Source organism: Arvicola amphibius, chromosome 18 (assembly GCF_903992535.2).
Source record: "Arvicola amphibius chromosome 18, mArvAmp1.2, whole genome shotgun sequence".
NCBI classification, from domain to species: domain Eukaryota; kingdom Metazoa; phylum Chordata; class Mammalia; order Rodentia; family Cricetidae; genus Arvicola; species Arvicola amphibius.
The window spans coordinates 5,959,541-5,977,957 of record NC_052064.1 but is presented as its reverse complement, the minus strand read 5'-3'; the positions used below and the strand labels follow the sequence as shown (position 1 = coordinate 5,977,957).

General features: G+C 41.1%; 1 protein-coding gene across 1 annotated transcript in view; it reads left to right on the top strand.

Annotated features, from left to right (window-relative positions):
- Nucleotides 1–18,417, top strand: part of Reln (reelin) — a 429,856-nt gene that overhangs the window by 238,934 nt on the left and 172,505 nt on the right. Inside the window, exons 10-11 of the mRNA XM_038315201.1 lie at nucleotides 1,711–1,951; nucleotides 18,234–18,379. Coding sequence (XP_038171129.1) covers nucleotides 1,711–1,951; nucleotides 18,234–18,379 — 387 coding nt within the window. The remainder of the gene's footprint in view (nucleotides 1–1,710; nucleotides 1,952–18,233; nucleotides 18,380–18,417) is intronic.

Sequence of the window (18,417 nt, the reverse complement as noted above, 5' to 3'; positions counted from 1 at the left end):
GGTTAGTTCTTAAACTGGAAAAAAAATTAAGTCGAGTATTTTCCATCAGTTTTGATATCTGTTTTCCATCAGCCCTTTCCTTTATATTAAAAGAACAATGATCTGTTTAGGGAAGCAGAAGAAATATTAGGTTGATCATCTTTAATATTAACCAATTTGTACAAGGCTTCAATAGTCTATCAAAAAATAAAAAAAAAAACCCACATGTCTAAGCTCTAGTCTGACGAAACTAAGAAAGGTAATCCTAAGTCAGGATTTTCATAAATTATCTCCCCTTTGACTGGATAAGATATAATTTATGGGTAGTTACTACATGCTGAGCTCTGTCACGCTGGGCCAACGTTATGATAGTATTATCTCTTCTCAGTTGTAGAATTTTGAAAATACATTCATATTGGATACTTAGGCATCTAAATGAGTGTAAACGAACCAATACATATATAGAAATTTTACCTATATCCCTGCAGATTCTCTTCTACTATGTTATATCATAACCTAAATAAATTATAATGTGTGTTTGTTGCTGTGAAACAGTTATATAGTGATAAATAATGGACCTACACATTTGATTGCACACATAAAGATCACACTCAGCTGAGTACATGAAATATTTCTCACGAAATGGCACTTTCAACTTTAGGCTGTGTAGCAAACCACACCGTACTCACACACGCAAATCTCCCTTAACCTTGGTGATCAGCGTGAACGTTTTTTTCTGACCACCATCTAAAAGTATATTCTCTTCAGCATTTGAAATTCTTTTTGAAGCTAAAAAAAAAAAAACATGAAATACTGTAAAAAGAAAGGGGAATTGATTACCCCCAAAGGTGAGATGCACCATCTATAACCCCACTGACAAGCCTGAAGATATATATATGCTTCACTGGTGGGTGAAAAATATGACTTTCTCTCCAGCCCTTCCAGCTGATTTATAGGGAGCCCAGCCTCCCGCTAGTTTGCATTTTAGCACCATTTTTAATCTCAGCTAAAGTGACCATTTTTAGAGCAGCAGATATTTCTTTTTGGTAGAATGAAAAGATTAATAAAACTTGTATTATATAGCAGAAAGAGATAAATCCTAATAGATGTGATATAAAAAGCCTATTAAATTTTATCTTTTCCAAAGATTGACCTGGATACAATTGTGAGTAATTATAAGTGAATACAATCATCAGATGTAAAAAATATATCTGATGACTGAAAATAAATATTATATAAAGACTAATTTGTCATATATATGTCAATATAAGTATATATACATGTGTGTGTGTATATATATATATATATTTAATAAGGTCATTTGCCATGACCACTAATCAATGCATAATTTCAAATAATCCATATTAATTTCTATTTTTTTCCTTTTTTCTTATCAAGTGAGTTTTTAAATAGAACATCTACCATGTGCCAGAACTCTTCTAGATACAATTAGATTCTTTTCGTATAATCCTAACAGCTCGTGCCACTTTTCCTTCCACTATTCCTTTCCTGTCTTATTTGAGCACATTTTGTACCTGCTTCATGTCAAATATAAAACCCTCAAAGGCCTTAAGTATGTAAACTGTTTTCACTTACTAGAAAAGCTGTTACAAGCAGCAGATACTTGTTGGGCCCTGGGCCTGTTTTGAATGTATGATGAACACTGCATGTTCATAGTGAGCTACGATCTTAGCTGTGTGCTTGACCTCCTCTCTTTGCCTCGCTTCCCAGAGCCCCTTCCAACATCAGCACAATCATCCACATCCTCTACCTTCCGGAAGAAGCCAAGGGGGAGAATGTGCAGTTCCAGTGGAAGCAGGAAAGCCTGCGTGTAGATGAGGTGTACGAAGCCTGCTGGGCCTTGGACAACATCCTGGTCATCAATGCAGCCCACCGACAGGTCATCCTGGAAGACAACCTCGACCCAGTGGACACGGGCAACTGGCTCTTCTTTCCCGGAGCAACGGTCAAGGTTTGAACGCTTTCATCCCTTCTTCCTTTAGAGACCCAAGGCTCACTGCGCCAGTCCTTTCAAGATAACTTCTCCCCAGTACAACTCTGAGTAGTAATTAACATCCTTCTGTCCCATATATTACCATTTAAGGGTATGATATCACTTTATAAAAGACATGTCTTTACTCATTCCTTTTATAATTGTTTGAGGACTCAGATTGGGCTGAACCCTGAGAACATCATCATGAAAAGGCGAATACATTTCTTCCCCTTTTGTGGCTATCCTCAGTTTCGTGGAAGCAGATAGACATGTAACTGCAAATACAAGACAGCCTCGTTGTCATGTTCTGGGAAAGCTTAGAGTTCTGAGATGGCACCAGATCCAGGCGTGGGGTGCTAGGAAGGTTATCTAGAAAGTAGAGAAAACAAGCCGATGCTGAAGGATGGTCGGAAGGTAGCCAGGTAGGAGGAGGACCAGCATTCTAGGAATTGGGGATCACATACACAGTGGTTTGAACGGAGTGTTTTTTGTCTTCCATACGTTCGTGTGTTGCAATACTATCAGATTGGTCCTTGTGAAGTCATTCAGTCATCAGGATGAAGCCATTGTGATTGGAAGATTAATATCCATATAAAAGAGACCTCTCTGGATCTTAACATGTGAAGCCAAAGAGGCTAAGGATGCGTAGACACTTACTAAGTCTTCTAGAATTCTGATCATAGGCTCTGATGGCTTCTAAAACTCTTAGAAGTACAAGGGAGGAGCAGGCTCGCAGGAAGGTCGAAGGAGGCTTTAGTTTGGACACACAGCTCTTGATGTGCAGCAGGTAGCTGGCAAGAGATCAGAGGCATGGGCCAGCAGCAGGGAAGATGCCGATTTGGCAGTCGTCACTGGCGAATGGCGATGGCAGTCATGAAGCTTGCCTGGGGAGAGACTGTGATAAAGAAACAATACGGAAAATGGTAGCCAGTCATCAGCTGGACCTCTGCATGTCTCTAATTTGTGGAAATAAATTGAAAATTCAGGTTACAGCTGTTTTTGTTTTTTGTCTGTGACTTACTGATGCAAAGCAACCCTGTGCTAGATAGGTGAGATGACAAGAAAGGAAATTAAGAGAATATAAAGAGTCCCTCTGCTCCGGGTGCTGAGGTTGCGCCTCTGTCCTGGTCGTGGAAGCAGGCATTCCCTCTGCTCATTCCAGAAAAGCATCCCACTAGACTGCTTACTGAATAGAGAACCATTGTCACGCTATTCTGTGTCATCTTGCCACTGAGATGAAGCGGGCTTCCTGCTGTCTTTATCTATCCTAGCAACCTTTCTCAGCACCATTTTTCATCTGACTCCCACACCCTCTACTAAACAGGTATGCATTTCTGCCTTGTGTTACAAGCTACTATACTAATCTAATCAGTAGCTTGGTTTCTTAATGCACACCCTTTGGTTCGACTCATGATAGAAATGCATGGAGTCGGCTTTGGCTTCAGTACAAAATTTAATTAAATTAAAACTTTGGGTAGAAATGTTTTTTTTTTCTTTTTGGTCTTTTGTCCCACTCATAAGCTTACTGACCACACTACTGGGAATTGCCAAGGGACCTTGGTCTACTAAGAAAAAAATGTCACCATGGTAATGATTTATTTCACTGTCTTTAAGTCCCCTGCCAGATTGAAGTTCTTCTCTGATGTCTCTTTTAAAAACTTGAAGTAAATGCCACAGCCAAATCTAAGAATTTGTCATCTTAACTTATTTGAATGGTTACTTTTTAAATTTTTATTTGAAATATCTCAAAATGAAATGTTTTCTTTGACCAGATACTCCAGAATTCTAAAATAAAGGTTTTTTTTTTAACTACATGAAATTTATTTGTCAAATACTATGAACGCAGAATACAACTACTTAGAAGACATTTCGGTGTCCTTGTGGATTATGAGAGGGGCGCAAATATTACTTTATTTTGAACTTTAATTGTAAGGATTACATGTGTTTGCTCCAACTACTTTGTATCTTTTATGTTTATTAAATGTTTTCAAGGTAGATACATTTTAACTGAGTCAAAGAGAAAAGTTGCCCATGATTAAAAGGGGGGGAGTGTATGTGTCTGTGTGCGTGTGTGTTTGTGCGCACGTGCATGTTTTTGTGTGTGTGTACGTGTGTGTGCTTGTGTGTGTCTGACTACAAAAGTCTCCCAGCACTCGGGAGGCAGAGGCAGGCGGATCTCTGAGTTCGAGGCCAGCCTGGTCTACAAGAGCTAGTTCCAGGACAGGCTCTAGAAACTACAGGGAAACCCTGTCTCGAAAAAACAAAAAAAAAAAAGTCTCTTAAATGCTAATGTTAAATGTAAAATAGTTGTGATTACAGACAGTCAATGACTAAATTGTCCAGCTGCTGATCTCCAAGACATTAAGGGTAGTGGGTCAAAAGGAAAGAAGAAAAACATGAGGCTTTGTTACCCATAGAAGTATTCCTCTCATCTTCTCCAGATGTTTCAGTTTCTCTGGAAATACATATTATTTCATCTGAAATATCATTGTTTATCCAGAGTAGAGCAAAGTGACAGAGACAGTAACCAGCTTAAGGAGTCACATGACCCAGGGAAGCATAGGTATAAGCACCAGCTTAAATCTCCTCGGGCAGGTGGAGCACTGACATTCCGGGTCTTTGGTAATCCATGTGAGTCGTGTCTGTAAGAACACAGCTTTCCCTGGAGAGCCCCATCTCATGTTATTTGCGGTTTTCTGTGTGTCCTGTGGTGCGAGGTTTGAACCTAGGAACCCCTGTATAGGAGGCAGGCACTCCACAATTGAGTCGTACCCTCAGCTCTTGGCTGTAGTTTTTGATCTGGTAAACAGGTAGTAGATGGTAAGAGGTTTCATGGTAGTCACACGCGTTCCTCCTCCATCCCCTTGTGCCCACAGCCCTGCCCGCCTCATCTTCCAGGCTTCTCCCAGAAGATGTCCCCACACAAAAGGAAAGGTGTACCACATTCTTTGGTGCTTCTAATTACCATCATTATTTTTCATTTCCCACAAATCCCAAAGCAGCCTTTGTTCATACCAAGTGCATGAGTCTTTAAATGCCTGTAAATCCACTGGTACCTGTGCTCCTCAGAGTGCTGCCTCCCTAGCAACGGCGACGCGGGAGCAGATCGTGTATGGAGCATGGGAAGAGCCTGAAAGCCACTTGCTATGAAATCACCTGTTTCCTCTGCTGGCGGCGGTGATTCTGCCCTCTGTCACAGAAAGAGATTTTAACTTCTGTATGTCTTTCTAGAAGCATGAGGAATTAGTGTCAGTTTCTACTGTTCTAAGGTGGGTTGTGGTATCAGTTCATCAGTGCGGAGGTTAGGATGGGCCTCTGTCTGGCCGCTGTGGGCATTCATGACGTGTGTAAGAGTCAGAGGCACCACCTTTACCCTGGTGAGGGAGAATGCGTAATCTCAAGGTGACCCCTACACACCAGCTGTGAGTGACTTTGGTTTAATCGAGGAGTAAAGGATATGAACCAAGTATTTTGGCCATTCCCTTTAAGACTATCAGACTCCAACATCTCCTGTTGGGTAAGGTTCTCACACTCAGGGATGGTTCTTGCAGTATCATGAAAACCGTGTGGATCCTTGACAATAGTGGATACAAATAATAATAGCAGCACAACAGTAGCTCTGATAAATGGTGATTGTAACCGCGGTTGTGGTGATGCATGGCGTGAAGGCTTGTCGCTACAGGAAGACCTGTCTTCAGTTTTGCGGCCGTGCTGAGCAGCACTGGAAGATGGAAACACTGCCAGCCCAGGGTTTCGACTACCCACTCTTGAAACGTCCCCACAGATTCGTCAGGGCCATCTATCCCCACCTTTTCAAATACGCCTCTTGCAGTTTGAACGATTCTTGATTTCAGGCTCGAAGGAAAGTAGTTGCTGTAAGTCTGGAGGTCAGCGCAGGACTAGGAGGGTTGCCAGTGTCGGGGAACCACTCCCAGAAGAATGGGGAAAAATAAGCTAGGAAGAGCTATGCTTGGATCTGATTTTTTTTTTCTCTTCTTCCCATTCTTTTGTTTTGTTTTTTGGGTTTTTTTCTTTCAAGACAGGGTTTCTCTGTATAACAGCCCTAGCTGTCCTGGAACCAGCTTTGTAGACCAGGCTGGCCACAAACTCACAGAGATCCACCAGCCTCTGCCTCCTGAGTGCTGGGATTAAAGGCGTGCACCACCACTGCCCATTCTTCAATAAAACCCCTTGAGGTAGAATTTCTGAATGAATCTATATGCCATTGACATGTATTCATCAAGCAGCTGTTCATTTTGTTTGTTTACTCACAACTTGGATGGCAGACACAACTTTAATCTTGAAAGTATAAATCGTGTGTGTGTGTGCACGCATGTACACAGGTGTGTGTGTGTGAGAGAGGGAGGGAGGGAGGGAGGGAGGGAGAGAAAGGTGAGCAGAAGGAAGTCACGTGTGCCGATCACTGTCCATTATAAGTGATTCTCTCTGCTCGGCGAGCTTGGTTCCCCTGAGTTCACAAGGGCATAAATCACTGCTTTCTGTCAATGCTGGAACTGACCTACGGCTTAAAAACAGGTCACCGTGACATAGGTGCTGTTCCCTGAGCCTCTCATTTTAAGAAACCTGATTGCCCTCCTGCTAATCTTTTTCTATTTGTTACCCGATTGCCTAGAGTTCTTGATCACCCCTTGTATGTGTTTATGTCAGGTGATGTTGAAAAGTGAATCAATGCTAACTGCCACCAGTACTGTTAGAATGACTGCCCTTGGGAATAGCTAGGATCTGAGCACATGTATTTTAAAAAGAAAGACTTTTAAGAAGCAGTTTATTGGAATTTGCAAGTTCACATCAAGGATTTGAAGACACTGAGTTACAAGCTTTGGAAGAGACCTGCCATTGTCTCTTCTCTCTTCTGGCTTCCATTTGCTACTTTGCTATATCTACTTTTGATAATAAGGTAGTGGCGACAGTTTTACTAGTGGAACAACCACCAAAGGGCCCTGATAGAGACAACAGAACAGCCTTTAGTTAAGTCAACAGACCATTAAAGGGAACCATTCAATCAGAAGAGATTTTGTTAATTTTCTTATTGCTCTTATGTGTAGTGAATTTAACAAACTTGTTGCTCCATTGGACAGAAGGCAAGTCTTCAGCCCCAGATCGGAATTGTAGCTTCTTTCTCAGTGTCTGGTGTCACCCCTTGAATGCTGTTACTTGTCACAAATAGCTGGCTCATCAGTGGAGGAAAAAAATCATCTTCAAATTAAGAAAAAATGTAAATGAATTTGGCTGAAAATTTCTAAATCATAATGCAAGTTGAGGCCCATAAGGAAAAATAAAGTCTTTGACAGCGGTGAAAGGGAAAACCAAGGAGGAGCGAAATCATTTTAAACCTGCCTTTAGGGAGCAAATCCCCTGGAGGGCAAGGCCCGCCTGATGCAGACACCCCGTTTGTCTCCCACTCAGTACCCTGGGAAACAGCTCAACAGCTCACTTCATGACTCTGCTTTCTTACAAGGTAGAAGGACAAATGGGAAGCAGTCAGGCTGGCTTGGCCCAGATACGCTTTGCACATCGCTGAACTTCACATGTGTAGCATGTGACTGTGGGACTTGTGTCCTGCGTCTCTAATGAGGATAAACCTGAGCCCAGTCAGACTCGTGGCCAGCCCTGTTCCCATGTCTTCTTCTATTAGGCATCTGAATGATAACCCTGATTTCCTGGCTGGGTTCCAGCTTGGTTAATTGCATGCTGTCTACCCAGATTCCCTCTGCTTGGGGTACTCTTCTCCTGGATTGTGCTGCTCTTATTATTGTGCTTCCCCCAAGAGGTGGGGACGTATTATAAAATGCGCCAGAATATAATTTGTTAAGCTAATAAGAGCACTTTGGGGATGAAGGGTTAAATGTGGAAGTGTGCTTTTCACAATCTCCCCCCAGTGAGGTCTATTTGTTTAGCAATTAACATGGAATAGCATCAGTGAAATGTGGACAAGAGCCAGGTCAGCGTAACAAGAGTAGCAATAACCTAGGAACAGCTAATGTTGGTAAATTCTACAGAAGATAGCCATACAGATAAATCCCCAGAGCTTAGTGTGCCCTTTGCTTTCCTCTTGTTTCGTTTGAGATTGAAACTGATACTTAAAATCCCTGATTAAGTCAGCACAGTCTTCAATAAGTAAAGCTTTTTTTTCTGTACGGTAGCATCTCCAGCATCTTTGTGTGTGTTACAGTTCCTAACAAAATAGCTTGCATGGTAGCATTCTTTGAAGTAAATTTTCTTAAGCAAATGATTAAAGTTACGGAACAGAAGCCAAGGGGGAGTAGTATTTGTGGATTCCTAATGTTGCTGTCTTTAGACACATTCCCCATGGCCTCTCATCTGTCCTTCATCCCCATTTCAAAGACGAGAAAGCAAAGGCTCCAACATGTCAAAACGCTTTGAGTTTTGAAGCCAAGTCTGTTTTATCGTGAAACTTGCCTCTTCCGGGCCAAGCTATGCTATAGCCCTCCATACGATGCCTAGCGTATCTGGACTTAATTTGAGGAGGCAAGTAAGAAAACCTAACCCTGCAGATCAAGCTGATCACCAAAGACAAGGCTAACAACTGCCCATTGTTGCTCTTGCTGCTCCGGCTCCAATCTGTCGCTGTTTCCATTTCAGAACGGATACAGTAGCTATACACTTGTCTCAAAATATACCATCAACTGGAATCTCTGTAAATCCTACTACAGCGTGGTTCAAATGTGAGTGTTTAATGTATCCCAGAAAATAGTAAGAAAAAAAAACCCACTTTTTGGGCTCCCCAAAATCCACTCCCCCCTGGCTGGACCTATTGTGTCAACTGAAGAAAACGCACGGCAGCCCCCTGCACCTGGACTGCATTCGCAGCCAGGTTTCTGGGTTTGGAACGGGCATTAAATTACTTAGGAACTGAGCGTGCGAAAAGTAATAGAAATCTATTCTGTCTCAAGAGAAAACGGCTCTCTTCCTATTAGGGAGTTTTCTTTTTTCTTTTTCTGGGGTGAAATCTGTAACTTTAAAGACCACTGAACCGGAATGGAGAAAATCTGTGATAAGAGGTATCGCGTATGCAAAAGGTTTCGGGACACAGTACGTAGCCTAATGGCCAGTCCGCTTTCAGCCACCACACACCACGTCCTATTTTCTGTCATGGGGAAGTTCACATGCCAATATATTTTATTTCCAGCCAGACACTGGCTAATTTATGGCTCTGCCAACAATGCCATTTTAATTAATTTTATTCATCTTATTTCTCTTTCCTTCGCTCCTCATATCTCATTTGTTTGCATTGCCTAAATTTTAATTAAAAAATCTTCTCCTCTCTAAGGAGCAATCTGAAGTAGCAAAAAATAATCACTTAAAATATTACAGTCATTAAAATATTGGCTGTGGTGGAAGCCATGCATTTTCAATTTTGCTACAAATGATGTTTTAGCGTCCCTTTAAAGTGCACTTTGTATCTGAATTGTCTGCCACCAGCCAGCTTGGCTATCAAAAGTGGTCTTCCAGCTGGGTGGGCTGAGTGACAGCTTCTTAATGGAGGAAATGGATGGCTCTCGGCTCATGTGGCGGGAACAGCACACCAGGCAGATATCTTTCCATCTGCCGCTAGCCCTCTACAAGCTGGCATTGCCCAAATGCCCTGCGTACCTCTTTCAGCAAAAATGGAATCATCAAGAAGTAAATTGTGAGGCTGTAGATCCTAAAGGGATCATCAGGGTCCTTAGGCCCTAGAGAGGCGGTATTAAGAGTCGCTCCGGTGTTCCTTTTCTCTGAAAGACTAATTAAACAATGCCAGAGGTGACTTAAGTGCTTTTTACAAGTACAGAGGTGAAGTCATTAACATTTGCAGCAGAGTAGAGGGAGAAAGCTTCAGAAATGCTAACCTGAATTGTGGCCAAGGACGTGTTCTGTTCCATTGAGGAATTTTCACTGATGTTTCCTGTTGATGCCTTTTGCATGGCAACTTCTTGTCACTTAGTGACACTGTGTCCTGCTTGTCAAATAAAGGAAATTCATTTAGTGGCAAAGCAGAGAAATACTTTTTTTTTTGGCTGAGGAAAATGCATGAAGATATTGGGATATCAAAATTATAGACTCGTTGTTACTCAGGTATATATTATTTACCAATGCTAAAATAATGAAACATTGAACATTTGTTATTTTATTGAATGTTTACATTAATAAACAATTATTAATGTAATAATTGAAGGTACATAGAAAGTTCCAAAAACAGAAAAATAGAACTAGCCATTTTTTTATTCCTTATTTAGCCCAAATAAATGGACTAATTTTTTTTTTCCTTTTAAATACTGCCTGGCCCATTATTTTCAGCCTCTTACTCACATCTTGCTTTAACCCATTTCTAATAATCTGTGTAGCACCACGAAGTGGTGTCCTACCGGAAAGATTCTAGCATACGCCCATCTTGGGCTGGAGCTTCATCGTGTCTCTCTCACTTAGGAGAAGTGTGGCATCTGACTGAGCCATCTACCTCACTTCCTTCTTCCTGTTCTGTCTACTCCACCTACCTAAGGGCTGGCCAATCAAATGGGCCAGGCAGTTTCTTTATTAGCCAATGGGAATCCTCCATCATTTCCCCTTTTTCTGTTTAAAAAAAGAAAGGCTTTAACTTTAACATAGTAAAATTACATATAACAAAACAGTTATCAAGTAAGAATTACAGTTACAATATTTATATCTACTTTATCTTTTATCATAACAAAGGAAAACAACTATAACTATCTATCTATTCTTCAACTCCATCAGAGACTCCAGAAGGACACAATATTACCTAGGTGAACAAGAAGTAAACTACTTCCAAAACTCTAGAAATGACAGAGACATCTCACTGCCTGGACAGTCACCCAAAGTTCTTTTGTACTGTTGGGGCATCCCTCTTCAGCCTACAGGCCCATAGTTTCCAGCAGACATTTCCATAAAGCAGGAAATTTCAAAGGCAGTTCAGTCAGTATCTGCTGTGTCCTGTAGAATGTCTCACAGACTCTTTCATGAATCAGGAACCCCAAAGAATCATCTCACATTTAGGCAAGTTCAGCAGTCCTCTCTCTGAGGGTTCTTTGTGTCCAGTTTATGCCAATAGTCCAGGCAAGAGCAGTTTCTTATCAAAATGGCTATCAAACTCCATAAGTAGCCTCTTCGATGCCCATCTTCCTCTTGAAGTAGCTGGTGCTGCCAGAGGCAGACGTGTCTCATTGTCATGAAAAACCCTAAGTTATTAAAACATTAAATGCCGTATTTTGCAGTCTTTGAAAGGTATGAAGAATGTCTATCTAACTGAAATATATCTATATATCTAGAAAATCTAACATGACTACAAGCTTTACTATTATTGATGACTATCCATTAACAACCTATATACATTACATTTTTAAATTGAACTACACAATCACAATACATTAATCAGTATCAGAAATACATATACATATAACAAAATAGACCTTAAATTTCTATCAATAAGGCAAAATTTATACCAATGTAAATTATTCATATCTGTATCATCTCCCCCTTTAAATGTAAAAGAACATTTATAAACAATATTTGGGAATATGGGCGCAGTTATTTCTCTCCAAACTGCTTCCTGCTGAATGGGGGTGCTGTTAATCAGATCTTTCATGGTGTAACTTGTGTGCTAGATTCATCTCAGTCGGCAGTTGAGTGAAGTAATTTTTTGAGGGTGTTCATAGCAACCTTTCAGGAGGGCGTGGTCTATCATACCATATTGGGATAGATGCAATCCTTAGGGTCCCATTTTCTGTAAAAACAAAAGAAGAATCTCTTTTCCAAAGTATCATATCCTTAGATCCAAATTCTGAAGTCAAGTATATTCAAAATATCTGTTGGATTAGTTCAGCAGCATTTGTAAACAAATATCTTTTAGCAGCTGTTGCTTCTTCCTCAGCATTCAAACAATTCAAAGAGAGAATAATAGCATACAGTATCAAGATTTTCTGTGTATTTTCCATCTTTATGTGGCTTTACTTTAACTTCTGGTTCTTTTATTTTTACTTTTTGAGACAGGTTCTTTTTATATCTTTGTCCTGGAATAACTCTGTAGACCAGGCTGTCCTTGAACTCTCAGAGATCCATTTGCCTCTGCTTCCCAAGTGCCGGGATTAAAGGTGTGCTCTACAACACCTTGAACTCAGAGAGATCTGTCTGTCTCTGCCTCCTAGGCATTCGGATTAAAGGTGTGTGCTACCACACCTTGAACTCACAGAGGTCAATCTACCTCTGCCTCCCAAGTATTGGGATTAAAGGTGTGTACTACCACAACAAACTTCTCTCTCTTTTTTGTTTGTTTGTTTTTTAAGAACTTTAACCTTTAGCCTGCATATAATTTTAACACACTGTAAACCATTTAGAGGTTTTCTTTGTCTTTGAATCTTTCTTTACTGTATATTTCTCTTTTTCTGACCACACGAGTCTTTAATTTACCAAGCAATATAAGTAGGATTAAAGCCATGGCTTTGACAGCTAGATCCAGCCCATTCCTCAGCTTTCTACGATTCCAGCCTAGTGGCTGAGGTACAGGCTGTAGCCATGTTTATCACCACAACTCTGTGGCCGTTCAAGGTCCCTGCCAGCAAGCAAGCTGCAACAGTGTCAAACAACAATCAAAAGCTCCATAGTCAGGACCTCCTGCTTGAAAGAGGCGGCCCAGGATGGCCCAGAAAGCTGGCATTTTAAAACAGCACAGCTTTTTTCCTGCTACGGCTGAAAACCGAAAAACACATGGTCAGGACCCGAGAAATTGCTGCTACCAAGAAGCCATGCTTTACTCTATTCTTTCCCAAGTTTTCTCAAGCTTTCTGTGGATTCAGTTATCCACGTTGGGTGCCATTCTATAGTGGAGGGGCTGCGGGCCGGCTTCCCACCGCCCGGCTCCCAGCCACCGGCTAGCTTTACCCGAAATAACAACACACAAATTGTATTCTTTTAAATACTGCCTGGCCCATTATTTTCAGCCTCTTACTCACATCTTGCTTTAACCCATTTCTAATAATCTGTGTAGCACCACGAAGTGGTGTCTTACCGGAAAGATTCTAGCGTACGTCCATCTTGGGCTGGAGCTTCATCGTGTCTCTCTCACTTAGGAGAAGTGTTAAATGGACTAATTTATTATTAGTTATTAAACATCAGCTCAACTACCTGACCTTTTTGCTGAAGCTATTTAGGTTTGTAATTGTTAAAGCACGGAGGTGAAAGGAGTTTGAGCTGAGCTGAATGTTAGAAGGGAGTGTGGTTTCCTGAGAATTCACAGGTCTGGTACACGTCTCTCTTGGATTGTTAGCACACTGGATTTTGATGTCATTCAATGCAAGTTCATCTGTTAAGAAAAATGGTGTCAGTCACCCCGCATCCTTGAGTTTTCATCTGTTAGAAGAATATTTGATAATCTTCCAAAATATGGAGGCTTTTAAAGTTCTAATTGATAGTTTTTATTTGCTGTAATAATGTGTAAACATTTGCAGTAGTTTTTTAAAAAAAATTATATTGTATCATGGGGTCTATTCTTGTATAATTTTCTAAAGGTTTTAATTAGATCTGGGGAATTATAATAATATAATGAGAAACAAAAATATATTTAAATATTCTTCTGTTTCTCTATCAACTACTATAAAGACTGTAAAATATAATAGCACATATCTTTTAAAAGTGTCTATTCGGAAATAGATATCATTGGCACTTAGAAATTTAAAAAGAGCTGCTCTGATCTCTGCATTTCTCACAACCAAGAGAGAAGATCTTAAGTCACTCGCTTCTTCACCCTGAGACGCTGAGGCCTAGGGGCCAAAATGACTTGCGTCAGCCCTTGGCCATCAGGTATAAGAAACGTGCTTTGTTGTATCTTCTCCTCCCGACCTCCAGAAGCCCTGAGCGTGGATGCAGTACTGAGTGTTCATGCGTTGTCATTTGGACGTTTTTAGTTCCCAGTGGTATGTTTTCCCAGTATGGTATGATATGGTATGATTTCCTTGATTCATGTAAGTGCTTCATTAATTGGAGGGAGAAGTTCACACAGGCCCTAAGCAAGCGGCCACTGAATTCTGCAGAGTTGAGAAGCCCACTGGAAATCCAGGGACTGTCGCCCGTGATAGCATCTGGACTTCCGTTGTCAATCTGGAGAGTTTCTAGGGAACCAGGATGATTTCAAAATGTTGAGCCCCGGGCACTTAAACTCTCCCTGTGATCAATTTCAAAATGCTTGGATGAGAACGCAACCCTAGCCAGGACTCGTATCTCCAAGGCCTGTAAATGACCACCATCTTAGAGAGAAGGTACACAATAGATCTGTTGCTCTCAGATGCTCAGTAATTCATCTCTTAAACCACGAGGACATTGGGCTCGCGTGAGAGGAGACTCCAGGAACTGAGTTTGCTATTTAAACCTGACAGAACGTTTCCAAGGCTAAGCCTAGATGCTGGCACAGGGCGCTCTCCCATGTCTGTGTGAACCGAGCTCTGGTGTTAAGTGCTGGCTACCCACTGTGAATTGGTTAGAAGAACTCTAAAGAGATTTTAAAACTGTACAATGACACCCTTCTGCCTCTCACAGAAACTTCTTGAAGACAGATTGGTTTTTATGGCCCACTAATATGAGTATTTGTTAATAATCATTTACATGAATATTAATTTGTTCTCGTTGTTTTTCACACTTGCCGTGGTGAACATTACTTGCGTTTCACGGGGTGGCAAGAGTTCATTCACAGGGATAAAGTGTGGCTACACACTACCTTTCAATAGTTACACAGTCGTAAATGATACGTTCCGCTCCTGAGAAAGCCTTTGGAGTATGCTTTCGTGTTTCCGTAACTCCGGTTTATTCTGTGAAAGTAGTTAGCAATAAGCTACCAAATTTTATAAGGATTTTATGCTTTATATAAAATCTGTTTCTCATGTAATGCACATCAAGTATATTAATAATAAGGTTTAAAAGGGCAGAAACAAATTACATAGTTTTAAAATATTAATAAAAGTTTATGAAATCAACATTTTAAGTAATTGAATGTCTATCTAGCCAGAAGTGACAAAGGCTGTTCGGTGAGCTAGTCTTTCATTGTACAAACACCTTATTCAAATTGTAATGTAAAATTTTTTTTCCCTTGAGCGGCTCTTTTGTGTGCCGTTTCCTTGGGAAGTGCCATTGCTGCTGATGTCTGGGTCTATGTCGTAGCTGCAGATACCCACAGGCCGCCACTGATCAGGGTTCTGACCGTGAGGAAAATCTTGAAGTCTCACACCCAGGACTCGGTGGGTGATTTTAGAGAAATAACCTTGGCCGTTCTTGTTAACGTCGGTTCTCTTTCAGGTGGGCAGGGTGGAAAAAAATCTTTAAAATTTATCTCCGTTTGACAGTTTCTATTTACTGTGAAATGAACTAAATTCTACCTTTTGGTTGATATGTCTGTTCTAAGGCTTGCATGAATGAGTTCAGCTTTACCATCCATGAGTAATCTGTATTCCTTGCGTGTGAGAAGAGTCCCAAGCAGCCGGTGCTTGCCACATCAAAGTATTAGCTAAAGTGATGACGGGGACCAGAAGACGTGCGCATGTCTTAGGCTGTGAAATGAGTCCCTGTGGATCACATGCCGCTGCTCTCCTGAACTTCTGGAGACTGCTTACTATTCCAACTCAGTAGCAAATCTATTTCAACCCTGATGGTTTCGCCAGCTATAGCCTGTTCAGATTCTAGAGGACCACCGACAGAACCAGTACTGGGGCTCCTGATGCAGCTGGCTGTGACCTTGGCAGACAAACTCCAGGCTAATTATGATTCTCAGACAAGGCCAACATAAATAATATCTTAGTGTTATTTTGATTGGTTGGTTTTGGTTTTTTAATTAAAATATAATTGCATTATTTTCCCCTTTTCTCCCGCCCCCAACCTTTCCCATATAATACCCTCTAACTTGCCCCAAAATTCATGGTATCTTTTTCTCTAATTGTTTTACACACACACACACACACACACACACACACACACACACACCTAAATATATAAATACAGTAGACTCAGTCTTTATGATATTGTTATATTGTTTATATGTAAATGGTTTTAGGGCCGACTACTTGATGTTGGATAAACACATGAAGACTTCTTCCCTAAGAAAGACTAATTTCCCCCACTCTCAGCATTACTCAGTTGCTGGGAGTTCGTTGTCCAGGCTTGGGGTCCTGTGTGATTTTTCCCTCTCTAATAACTTGACTTTGGGTGTCGTCCTTGTTCAGTTCTTGGTTAACACAGCCGTGTTGTTGAGACTTCACAGGTGTAGCTTCCCCGTGTCTTGTAGGAGACACATTCACACTGCCATCCTGCTCTGGCTCTGACAGTCTTTCCAACCCTTCGTCCAAGACGCTCCCTAGACCTCAGGTGCAGGTGTGGCATTGTAGATGGACCAGCTGGGGTTGGGCACCACATGATTGCTGGTTCTCTGCATCCTGACTAGCTGTGGTTTCCTGGGATGCTCTCTGCTGCCAAGAGCAGCTTCTCTGATGGGATGAGAGCTACTATTGTCTGTTGGTCCAAGGGTACATGTTTAGAATACCATCCAGAAGGATGCTGGTAGCGTAAAGTGGTAATACAGCTTGGGCTTGTGTACATTTGTCGCCAACATAGATCTCTACCTAAGACCTGCTTGTCTGTAAAGTCTGCTTGTCTGGGTGCTCCCGGAGGTGAGCCTGACCAGCTCTTACACAGTGCCATACACTAATATGCTGCCTGCCATTGGGCCCTATATCTGATACTTAATATTTCTCAACTAAAGTAGGGTTATTTTTGTTGTTGTTGTTGTTTGTGCTGAGAAATGAACCAAATTCCTCAAATGTGACAGCAATTATTCTATCAAAAATCTCATCTCTAGTGATTTGTGTGAATAAACATACATACGCATACATCACACGCACACACATCTCATACACATATATGACATGCACACACACATATACACATGCACATATATCACACACAACACATGCACACAGACACATATATCACACACATAACATGCACACACATACACACACATCACATGCACATACATATAAACATACATCACACATATGCATACATACACACATCACATACACATATATACATACACACGCATCACACATGTGCACACATGTACACATATATCACACACAACACATTCGCACACATACACATGCAACACATATGTATGCATACACATGCATCACACGCACACACACATGCACACACATCACACGCATACACAAATAAAATAATTTTAAAGTAAAAAGATCATGTCCATGGCATCCCTTCTTTCCCGTATCGAGCTGTTTGACATGTTTTGAGTGCCTACTGTCCCAGCACTGTGTTGAGAGCTGGTGAAATGTCCCTGCTCCATAGAGTCAGGGGCATAGCTGGCATTTTTATCCAGTTGTTTTTCTTCGTCTGTACCTCATTTTAAGAAGAGTATTAAAGCTTAAATGAATGTTTGCTCTTAAATATGTTAGCATTTCCCAAAAAGCCATAACGAAACCTTCTAATTTTGAGGAGGAAGCATTCAGTTCACTTAGCTCTCGAGTTTCATCTTGTCTATGACCATTCGCATCAAACTGAGAGGCATACGCTGAGAATAAATCACAAGAAATTCTTTTTTCTTTCACAAGTGTCCTGTCAGAGAGTAACAGAGTTCCTGATTTCCAAGCCTCTCGCCGGAAACCACATCCCCTCCCAGTTCTGGTCAGAAACTTCCTGAAAATATGGCTAAGAGCATATGACATCTCGGGGATGACTGACCTTTTCAGCCCCCCACCCCCCGTATTTTGATTAGCTGGATATTCTACTCATACTCCATTTACAGACAAATCATGAAGGACTTGAATGGCAAGCCAGAACGCTATGGAATATTGAAAAGGTCACTGTGATTTAGCCTATAACCACGGAATCAAAAGTGCATGACGAGTCATTATCAGACTTAATTGTCACAACAAGGGCTGTGGTAAAGATGGGATATGATTCCAATTAAAATGTTCTTGTCTCATAACTAAAGTCTGAAATGGCAAAGCTCAAATGCCCTCTTGACTCCTTTTGTGTGATGACTTAATAAGTTAGCATGAAATTGTAATTGAATTAAGCAGGACCAAAGGGAGGTAACAAGCCCTTTCGATTTGCGAGTGCATCACAGAAGGGCTAATGTAATGACTTCCCCAAAACTCTGGTTATACAGGGGTAAAACGATACGAAACCAATTCAGCAGCCACCCCATGCTCTCTTTCTTTGTCTACAGCATAGCTGTCAATCAGATGGGAACTCCATTTATTTCCATGGTAATGAAGGCAGCGAGTTCAATTTTGCCACCACCCGGGATGTAGATCTTTCTACAGAGGATATTCAGGAGCAGTGGTCAGAAGAATTTGAGAGCCAGCCCACAGGGTGAGTAAATTGTTATCTGCCATGCTGTGTATACCACC